Here is an 11,513-nt window from a genome sequence, read left to right on the forward strand (position 1 = left end):
CAATATTTACTGTGACACAGTATCAGCAATTCGAACTACACGTAAGTAAACTCAAGGATCCCCGTGAAATATTAACTGCACAAACCAGCTGCAGCTACCCCGCTTCATATACCTCACATGAAGCTTCTGAAACCGATCGATCATTTATCAGCTGGAGCTAGCTAGCTGGTGAAGTTGTAATGGCCCCTGTACTGTACGTATATGCAGCTACAGCTACTACTGTTATTCTGTACATAACTACGCAATTACGCATGTATTATATACGTACATCGCTCTAATCCTAATCTGAGTCGTCATGCATAAGCCTTGGTTCTGGACCATGAGTGTACTGTATAAACATGCATCTGCATACTTCGCTTTAAGCAAAGACAAGAGATCGATTTAGAAGCGTTACAGATTTGCTTTTTGTGCGAGAGTGTGAGTGTTTCTGTTCGTTTTTATTTTTGGAATAATTACTTTTTGTGCTTATTTTCAAATTCAAGCCAGCGGGTTCTTGCTGCTGCTGCTGCTGCTTCTCTCTACTTTAAACTGTCATCAAATTTCCCCACATGCTTTGTGATCATAGGGTTGGCCCTTCTTGTCGTCCCAGCTCGATCAAATGCAACCCGCCCTTTTCATTTGAATTGATTTAAAGTAGTCCTAGGATTTCTGGGTTCGCTCATGCGTGAAAAATTGAAAGCAAGAAATAATTGAGAAAATTAGCTGGGTATCTCATTCATCATAATCCATATACATCAATACAAATAATCCATTTCTCTCTAGCATGCATTATCCCTAGCTTGGAAGGCTAGCTTTACCAAGAAATTGAGAGTCATGAGTGACGACTCAGTGGAAGAGGTCTATGAACTTCCAAGGGGACATGTTTTGTTTTATCTCTTTGAATTATTGCATTATTAGAAATATAAAACCAGGAGGATACCAACAACAATACCACAAGATCATTCTTAACAGATTTATAATTGCACCCACCAAAAGTAAGCCTTCTAATTGGGTATAGGATCACCACCACCTATGTACAAACCCCTTTCAGCTGAGTTAGTTGGACCAAACATGCAAATGTGATATGTTTGATGTTTGTTTTTATAATTTCCATTGGAGGATCATCAATACCAACCTAAGCTAGCTGCTAATTTGGTATCCTTCTTTTGAGGAACAATTTGGATCGAACCGCAAACATATAATACTCATCGATCAGATTTGTTGTTCCTTTCAAATCGTCTCAACGTTTAACTTGACCTTTTGAATATTCCTCTTATCTAAACTACTTTAGTTTCAAAGGCTCGCGACAAGGTCAAAAAGCTTAGTTGGTTGCCTGTCTCTTTAGGAAAAGTCTGCAAACCCTATCTTTTGTCTTAGAAACGAAAATAAACATTATCAAATAACGCTAGCAATTTCTTTCAAGTTTTTCAGCAATGTTCATGGCTATATGCATTGAGTTTTATGGAGCCATACTTGGGAAGTATGTTTATCTGTCATTATTATTTTTGATTGTTTTGTAATATTATGTTTAAACCAGTGCTGTGATCTGAACATTAAATTGTAACGGTGATGTTTATGTCACGTATTTTTTATGTTTATATTTAGTCAGTTCTTTATATCGCTGTGTTTAGTATCTTACATATTGGAATTTGGTTCTTAGGTATCATTTAGATCGACGTTTATGTTTTATGATCTAAGCAACAGCTTGGGAAAAAATGGAAGTCTTTAAATTTTACCTATATAGATCTCTCAAGGTTGAGCTAGTTTCTATGAGAAGAGGGTTGTTCCAAAATCTAGCTACTTTAGTGTGGTCTTCATCTTCATAAAGATTGGGGGACCTAGATATGTCACATTGTTACTAGGTACAATAGCTAAATATGGTCATAGTTCATGGAAATGTACGTGAATTGGAATGTTTAAGGGATTCATATTCATATGTATCAATAAAACTTATCGAACTCCGGTCCAACCGACATTTATCGGTCTTGAACTGTTTAGGGGACAATGTTTAAAGACGATCAAACTGTAAAGGGTTCCATGTAGAAAAGATGATCTTTGCTTCTACAAATTAAGTGTCACAGATATTAAAATTTTGGTGGCCGAAATCATATTATAACAAGCCCTAGCCTAATTAAGCGGCTTCTATTATGGATCAACATTCAACCTGCCGGCTTTATTTACTTTTGGGAGTCTCAAGCTTTCATAATTTAGCGCCAATTAGCCAGCTTATTGTTGGATTGGCACTTAAAGTTAACTTGCTTTGATCACTTTGCATTATGGATTAATATTATTATATCTTAATTACTTGTAATAATATTGTCTATTTCTTTCTTCTTTTCACATAGAGAAGTCTTCACGGGATCGAATGCCCTTGAGGAATTGAGAGGGTTAATTGACTTTCATGGAACCAAATTAAGGTGCAAATTGACTTTGTTTAGTTTTTTTGATTCAAGATTGCAGTATCGCAAATGCTTCCTAGGCCCAAAGACTAATCTGCGGGACTCGGACAGCCAGCAGAGCATTGTAGCCCCTCTCCTGATCACTTTTTGACAATGTCTTGATTCGAATATTGGTCGAGGAGCACACCCAACTAGGTAATAACCACTAAATTATGTTGCAGTGGTTGACTTTGTTTAGTTGGAAACCTGAGAGTTGATCTATAATAGCATAAAAAAAGATTGGCTTTCACCAAAATGGTTGAAGTTGGATACTAATTTGTCAAATTACTACTAATATCTTCAAAGAATTAAAGAAAAGTAGACTTAAGTTGGATCTCTGGATGCATTATTCTGGTCAGCTGGTATGTCAAATTGGATACATTTGCATATGGCAATATGGCATGGTTGAATTTGTAACCGCAGCACTAGTACGGCAGGGAATTAAGGAGATGATTAAGAACACAATGATAATGACAGTGCAGCACTAGGGTTCACACAATTGATGAATAATATTGTACAAATAAACACATATGCACTAATGAAATTTTGCTTAAATACATATGGACCTTGTTAGTTCCTTAATTTGTACGTCAAAATCTTATTTGATTAGCAATCTCTATTAAATCAAAATCAAAATCTTAATTTTTGATTTATCAGGAGCCATATATCGATAAAGTAGTTAAGACGGAAGTAGTACTACTAGTACCAGTCAAGATTGTCGGTCTTAGCTCGTCCCTGTATATATACAGAGACTGGATCGAGATCGACCACTCGACCATGGATGATTCTCCTTCACTTGGTTTTCTCACAAGACATATGAATGCTAAGGGGACCATATAATTGCACTCCCAGTAGTCCCAGTCCCGACCCAGGAGACTTCATCATCATATATCACTCTTACGTATGCACACTTGCCCTGGCTAGCTAGTACAGTCTCTTCCCATGCCTTAGATCAAAACGAACAAACAAATTTCATCTTGCTTTGCCTCCAAATAAGATATATAGGATATAGCCATACTAGTGTTTACTCCGGATATATATGGTGATTATTGCGGTATTCATAGTTCGTGAAACAACAACAGTCTCGACTTAGGATAAGAAAGAGAGAAATTATCAAAATTCTTGATCTGGTTTTATTTAGTGATCATAGTTTGAATTAGCATGCGTATAAAGTAGATGATGCTCTGACAAATTAAGGTACGTTATGTTCTGAATTGATGTGGTGGGATGAGCCTCTACCTTTCATATTATTGTCTTATAATAACAATGTTAGAAGTATGTCTCAATTTCGTTTTAGCTACTCTGTCATTTGTTTCGGGAGGTTTTGGTTTTGATCCCCCTCATTTATTTATTTTTTCTTTTATTAATAAAATAGAGTGACAGACGATTTATTCGCCCATCCTCGATCATTCAAAACGTAAAAAAAAAAAAAAAAAAAATTAGTGTGCGTATTATGTACTAAGTCTTAAGAATCTCGTTCACCGGGTCACTAGTTGATATTTTGTATTGCAAACCGAAGAGATCGATCTAGAAAAAACCACAAAATCAAGTAACAAAAATGTGCGTGCGCATGCATATCAGCATAAATACAAGGGGCCGCTAAATACAAATATAAAGATTACATATGTTTATGTATCAAATCACCACCAACCATATATACCCATTTCTTAATCGAACGACGTCTTTCCTAATTTAGTCGCGTACCCCCTTACAATAAGAGGAACCCTGCCTAGCTCTTCTCTATGAATAAAATATCACACGTCGAATCGAAAATGACAATTCAAGAGGAATGCTTGTCACAACTTTATGTTTGATTTCATTATTTCTTGATCGAGCTAGCTCGATCTACTTCATGCACCGACAAATTTGCACGTGTAAATTGCTAGGAAGCAAAGATCTGGACATTTCGATATGTATCAATTTGCTGGATCCTACAATAGATTGTGTGCTTGGACCAGCAGCCAGAAACTTCTTCATTCATCGACATATATGCGATGCATGCCCGTAATGTATGTACTAATTTGGTTTGGCCATGGCGACGGACCCCTACCTCCACTTTCGGCGTTGATCGACAAGCTAGTCTTTGTTTATGTTTCTTTACTGTTCTTTCTTCCTCATTCTCATTCTGTCATTCTCCTCTTACTATTTGAAGGTTATTGGATTGTTCTGTTTGTACTACGTACATTTACTGATCACGTACAATAGTAACTTACTACGTACATTGTTTAATTACCTACTAGCCTCTTGACATGTATATACTGGTTTGGTTTGGCCATGGCGACGGACCCCTGCCTCCACTTTCGGAGTTCGCTTTTAGTTGATCGACAAGCAAGTCTTGGTCTATGCAATTATGTTTCTTGACTGTTCTTTCTTCCTTATTTTTTCAGTCTGTCATTCTCCTCGTACTATTTGAAGGTCATTGGATTGTTCTGTTTGTACTAAGTACATTTACTGATCACCTACAGTAGTAACTTACTACGTACATTGTTTATATATTGAAATTTACACAGAAGACTTATCTATAGGAGAAGAAATTACAGTGACAGTTACTGTAGATCGAGATTGATCAAACCACGCAGCTAGCGAGACGTTTCTTCATTTCCGGCCTAGTTATATTGATCAAGTGTTACTGATCTGTGAAATGCAAACTAATTAAATCGCATTGCGATTCAGAAGAGAGAAGTAGATCTAGACCATTAAGCTAGCTAGGGCACACATCGAGGATCTTTATATATATATAGTCATACTGACAAACAGTGGTGGATCCAGGATTTAACATTAGGGTGGGCTTGAATTTTTTTTTTTCCCTAGTTAATTGAAACAATAAGAAAATTTAATGACAGTCTAAAATATAGTAGATATATATACACTTGATTTAATGCTGAGCCTGAGAATCAAACCTAGGTGCCTGTGTTTGTAGTAATTATGTTTGTAGTAATTATGCTAAACCAACCCTGCAAAAGCTTTCTTTATGCTTATTCTGCATACGTTAAACATTTTATTCAAACAATCTCGGTTGTACTTGAGCCATACTGAGCTCTTACTTACATCCACGCCTGCCGACAGACTAAAGTTCATGTGCTTGTCATCTAGAAAAACTATTTTATTCTGCATACATTAAACATTTTATTCAAATAATCTCGGTCGTGCTTGAGCCCTATATATCCAAGGTTAAATATTTTCTCAATCAAGTGAGTCAAGTAACTATTCGATCGCCCATTCTGGCCTCGGTTAAAACCTATAATGGTGAAAATCTCTGCAGTAAGAAAAACACTTACCTTAGTACTGAGAGTCTCACGATTCCAGTTGAATATAGTTGGCGCCAAAACCCTCAGGTATGTATAGTGGCTTTGATTTATTCCAATACTTGTATGGATGTAATGGCATCACGTACTTGCATGGTTTGAAAAGTTTCTGAGCTCTTTGGAATTCATGACATTGATATATAGGGAACAACTCGACAACTCGAACTTGTATATATGCACAGGATCGGAATACCAAATTAACATGGTTGGCCATTGAAGTTCCCCTCGATCCTTTTTTTCAATTTCAGAGATATAATTGTGTACAAACACTTCAGTGCATGCTGTCATCCATTTTTCTAGCTACTGATGCCCTTCATCCATGTATGTTATGGGTGTACCTTAGGAGATAAAGCCGCTGTGTCCGGCGGAATCTGGGTCGTCGTGGCCGGAGTGCGCCCAATCCGCCGGAGAGAGACGAGACGAGTCGACGAGACTCACGGACTCAAGACGTAGCGACAGACGACTCGTCGTTTTCAGGTTTTAAATGGTGGACCCCTCCCACTGTCTAAGCCACCACGGCCCATTCCGCCTAGACGCGTCTCGTTTCCGCCCAGCCCGCTAAAGCCCAATTCGGTCTTTTTTTTTTTTTGGCTGAATGGCGCATGGTCGGCATGGACTCATTTTCTTCTGCCTTTCACTTGTTGGTTGTTTTCTTTTGATTACGAAATTGTGAAACTGATATACAGGTTGGTTCTAATAAGAAGAAAACCATAAGTGATGTTTGAGAATCGATGAAGCTATAGCTGGGTTAGTTTTGCAAAACTGAAGCAGACGGCTGATCCGACAGTTGAGCAGCACCATTTTGGACCAAGGTCCAAGGCTTGGTGTGCAAGGGAGTGATTGATGATGATTATGGCAGCGGTTGGAGCCAATGTAGAGGGTGGGATATGAGACTGAGAATACTATTGAGAAGATAAAACATGATAAGGGTGGTGATCACATGTTGAAGCCATTCCTCCATTTTTCTAGCTACTGATGAAAAGGGCTAAATTTAAAGTAGAATAGTTCAGTTCATTGGAGAAGCATCAGTGAACTTACAAGCCTAATGGTGCCTATAAGTGGATCGTGATTCATAAGTTTCGACCTTCAAACTTAAAGCGGTGAAACGTTCTAAAGACTATAACACGTTTTGACGTTCAAACTTTGTCACGATAAATCTTTGTTCTTGCGGTTTTTGTAACCCAAGATCATAGACAATTAGTTACTCTTAATCTTCACAAAACAATTCCAAATTTGGGATCATACTATAAGTCGATCGTGATTCTTATGCGTCTTAAAATATGAAAGAAAAATGGTTTCGTTAATGTTTATGATGGAAGGGCAGCCGTTCCATCCCTTATATTCAAAAGAAATATATGAAAGAAAAATAAGAACACCAAAAACAGCACCCTCGACTTCGGATCAGAACTGCCCAAATAGAGTGACTCGGTCCACTTACCAATAAGAGGCCAGCACGTTACGTCCCCCTACAGGGTCTTCCGCCAATACTCCCGCCATTATAAACCTTCATAACGTAACCGCCTTCCTGATCAAAAACGAGAGAAGGACAGAATGGCGTCGGTTCAGGTAGCGCGGGTTGCAGCCGTACCACCACCCCAGGCGCAGGCTCAGCCTCAGCCTCAAGCGCAGGTCCAGTCCCAGGGCCAGCCTCAGTCACAGAACCAGGCCGTAGGAGAACAGAAGAAGAACAGAATTCAAGTTTCCAATACCAAGAAGCCGCTCTTCTTCTATGTTAATCTTGCTAAGGTATGAATGAATCCATCAATCTTTCTTTTTTTGTGATCTGGTGTTTCGATATTTATTTGAATACGTTGTGGAAGTATTAACTATTAAGAGATTAATGGTAGTTGTCACTATGGTAAATCATTGTGTGTTGTTTATGGTGTACGTGGTTGGTTTGACAGGTTTGTTAAGGTTAATGTAGTCATGCATTTTGGATTGGTATGATTAGGTCATGCCAATGTTGAGTGTTTTTGATTATATGGAATCAAATGATGGGTCACATGATGATGAACTAAACACTTTTAGCAGATTTTGGAGCGTTATGATTTTCGGTTATGCCTATTGGTTCTTGATGAGGAATGTACAAACCAGAGTTTTTGAAGAAAACAAACGAATTGCTGAAAATACATGTATACTTGTTAAGCATCAAGGCCTATTATTGAAGCAAAAGAAGAACACATATGAAGATTTGTTTGTCATTTTCTTGATTTGTTAGTGGAGGACCTCATTAAATTTCAAGATGTGAACATATGCTTTTGATCTACATTTCGGGTTTATATAGTTTTTGATTTGATGCAGAGGTATTTAGAGCAGCACAATGAGGTTGAGCTCTCTGCATTGGGAATGGGTACATTTTCTGAATCATTTATTTTGTTTTTTTTTTTGCTAAGATGTGTTGCAGTAAAAATGAGAATGTTATGTAACTCAACCTGATTAGTCTAATTTATAGAAATTGGATTTGGTGGCTTACTTTCATCAAATCACTCTATTTTCTAGAGTGACAAGGACCATTTTCATTTTTGTTGCTTTAAAGCTGTGTCTTGCTTATATTTTGTATTGTGTTTTGACTTTTGACAGCAATCACTACAGTTGTCACTATTGCTGAGATTTTGAAGAACAATGGACTGGCTATTGAAAAGAGTAAGACATTCGTTTTCCTATTTGCAGAAGAATGAAATGAGATCATGGAGGTATCTGATTTGGTTGTCTTTGTTTTGGTATTGAGCAGAAGTGTCAACATCTACGGTTGGCATGAGGGACGAGAACAAGGGTCGTCTGGTGCAGAAGGCTAAGGTATGTTTGTTTAGTTAAGGTGGATGGAAACATTTCATTAATATTCCATTTGACTTCTGATATCTCCTTTGTTTCGGTTGTCAGATTGAGATTGTGTTAGGGAAGTCTGAAAAGTTTGATGAAATAATGAGTGCTGCAGCAGCTGCTCAAGCTGCTCAGGAGCCAGCTGCTGAGGGCAAGAAATGACAACAAAACCGTAACCCCCTCTATGGTCTATTGTTGTAGTTTAATATTGACATTATTTCATGCCGGAACTGAGATAAGTAGGGTAATATGTAGCTGATTCTTTTGCAGTTGCTAGTATGGAATAGTAAAGAGAGTATAGAAAACAATTATCATAAATGATGTGGCAGTGTAGAGAGGTTGCAGTGGTGTGCTACTCTCTAGTTTCGTCATTTCACAGAGAATTGTAAAGATCTTCTCTGTTATCTGTTATCATACTGTTACCTTCGGGATTTGTAATTTTTCATCTTACCGCACATAATGTTGATAATTGAACGGCCAATTATTAGTAAGAAATTGTGCCAACAGTCTTATATCTGATTGCTTGGTTTGTGAGTTTAAGCAGCTATAGAATGATTAAGGTTGTTTTATTACAGTTTTTGGTGAGGTTTAAGAACATTGCTTTTCAGATTAATATTTTCAGGTATCCTTTATACTGGTTTTCATGTATAGTGTGCAGCTAGCTTGTCCTAGTATAGGGTTAATGAACCAGGGAGGTTTGCCTAGGTAGAGGCCCGGTCTGTACCTGTATGAGTTGGTACTGTAAATCTATCTGTAAACTAGTGGTACACTGGTACTGTTAGATGGTTGTGATGTGTGGTGTTAGATTTCTCTTAGAGGTGATGACAAACCTTTAGAAGTGTTGATTATCTGCAATCTGTATTCTGTGTTTAGATTTTGGAACTTGCTTACTAGCTGCTTCAGAATATTATCTGGTAATATTTCCTAGTGCTGATATCTGTTCTTACTTACAGCAAAATCAAATAGACATCTAAAATGATGTAGTTTTAGACATAAGCATAAATCAACATTCGAATGCATTAAAAATTGGTGCAGCCGTGAAAATCGGGTGCTGGCCTGTACCGTTGCTTCTCATTTTGGTAGATTCTTTACTAGGATAAGGTACATGCAATATATCCAGATATTCACTCATAAATGTTGTCTGTCGTTTTCTACGGTCAAATATGCAAACATCTGAAAATGGGAAAGATAAATTGCTGTCAAGGTCACTAAATTGTTTCTAACCTGCATTCTGTCAATCAAAGAATTCAGAGGCAATTAGCATTCTGTGTTCTGAATGCGAATTGACTTACTCATTGTCATTGGAAAATTTGTATCAAAAAGCTTCTTCGTCTTATCACTCAATGAGTTCCTCTAAAGATCTTAACCAAATGACAATGGACGAGATCATTAGGTATGATTAAATCTTGACTTTTGTCTCAGATTAACGAATTTTTGAGTTTAGATCCAAGGATGAGTATGAATCATGTTTCATTTTTCAGATGCATATATTTTCTCTTGTCTCTCTAGCTAAGAACAATTTGAACAAGGATTACTTTTTTTTAGTCTCTAATTTTTGCCTCATATCTATCTGTTGGAAACTTGAAATCAGATGGCTTGTTCCTTGATCACGTTGGAATCTAAGCCGTCTTCCATACATATAGTTGGATGACATAGAATACATGTTCATTTTATTGTGCCGGCTCTTATTTTCTATATACGTCAATCAGATCTGCTGTCACCATTAGATTCGTAGCTGTTATGAAAAGAGTGATGAGTTTTGAAGTGTCCATGACATGTTAATCGACATGCACCATTTAAAGGTTTATCCAGATCTAGCAAGAACAAGAAAAAAAAAAATGCTTGTTTTGCTTGTTGGTTGTTGTCTCTTTGTTAATTAGAGATAGTCAGGGCCTATGTTTGAGTTCTCTCATTTACCAGTTATGAAGCTCTTACTGTTGGATAGCTGAGATTTGTAGGGAAATTTAGCTCTCAAAGACATACAATATGCTACCATTTTTGGCTTTAAATGCAATAGAGTCGATGAGCCAGACTTCGAAGTAAACACCTTCTTGTCTCATGGATTTCACAGAACAAATACTTCTGCACAAGTATGCTTTGAAACTGATAAAATTCAGATTGAAAATTTTGAGACAGTTGAAACAGTATGTAAATTAAGCAAAGTTAACAGCGATAACGCAATAAATAACAATGCAGATAGTTAAACTGGATTAATCATGTGTTTCTCAGTTTCTGATGAGTTCTAGTGTTGAAAGTTTATTTGATTTGTCTCTTGATCTTTAGGTGTCAACTTAACTAATTGTTCAACTGTTTGTTCTTCCTTTTGAAACTCTACTCCTTTACCAAAAGCCTATTTTGGTCATTTGGCCATAGCCCTTGACTCATTGAGACATTGATTATTTGATTTTGCTTGTTTATGTTATTCTCTAGCTTTCTCTTACATTTTCTTGTAGCCTATGGGGCACTACATTTTTACCTTGAGAAATAAGCTGTTTTATTTGATTTCACCACAAAATTTGTTGCTACTCAAGTATAGACAACTTTTTGCAAAGCAACTAAGGCCTCAGTCACTTGTCCCAAAAGTTACCATCCAAACTTTGGTCCTTAAAGCAACATGAAAAGGATGGAACCACTCAAAAGCCCTAGCATCAATCCTTGGACATATTCCCTTATATATGTAAGTCCAAAATCATCCTTTCTCAGCCTCTTTAGCTTTATAGTTTATACGACTTCAAATTTGTATAAGTCTGTAATGTAACTTACTTAGTTCAGCCAATCGAGTCCTTAATGCCGACAATCAAATCGTCAGTCCATAATTTTGATTATCATATCATAAGCAAAGGTTTTATTTTAGTAAAAGTAATCTACATAGCATCAAATTATAATTTTTTTTCTTACACTTATCAGAATATATATTTTTTAAAATATATATTATTTTTTTTACACTTTCATATGCAAATATCATCTTTTT

The 11,513-nt window shown here is 36.9% G+C and overlaps 1 protein-coding gene across 1 annotated transcript; it reads left to right on the forward strand.

Moving 5' to 3' along the window:
* Window positions 1–7,273: 7,273 nt before the first annotated feature.
* On the forward strand, window positions 7,274–8,788 carry LOC101312947 (uncharacterized protein At2g34160-like). The gene is made up of 5 exons (XM_004304708.1): window positions 7,274–7,468; window positions 8,024–8,072; window positions 8,303–8,365; window positions 8,454–8,518; window positions 8,603–8,788. The coding sequence occupies exons 1-5, from the start codon at window positions 7,274–7,276 to the stop codon at window positions 8,702–8,704; spliced, it is 474 nt and encodes a 157-aa protein (XP_004304756.1). The 3' UTR covers window positions 8,705–8,788.
* The last annotated feature ends 2,725 nt before the right edge of the window (window positions 8,789–11,513 follow it).

The sequence above is a fragment of the Fragaria vesca genome, linkage group LG6 (genome assembly GCF_000184155.1).
Source record: "Fragaria vesca subsp. vesca linkage group LG6, FraVesHawaii_1.0, whole genome shotgun sequence".
In the NCBI taxonomy this organism is placed as follows: domain Eukaryota; kingdom Viridiplantae; phylum Streptophyta; class Magnoliopsida; order Rosales; family Rosaceae; genus Fragaria; species Fragaria vesca.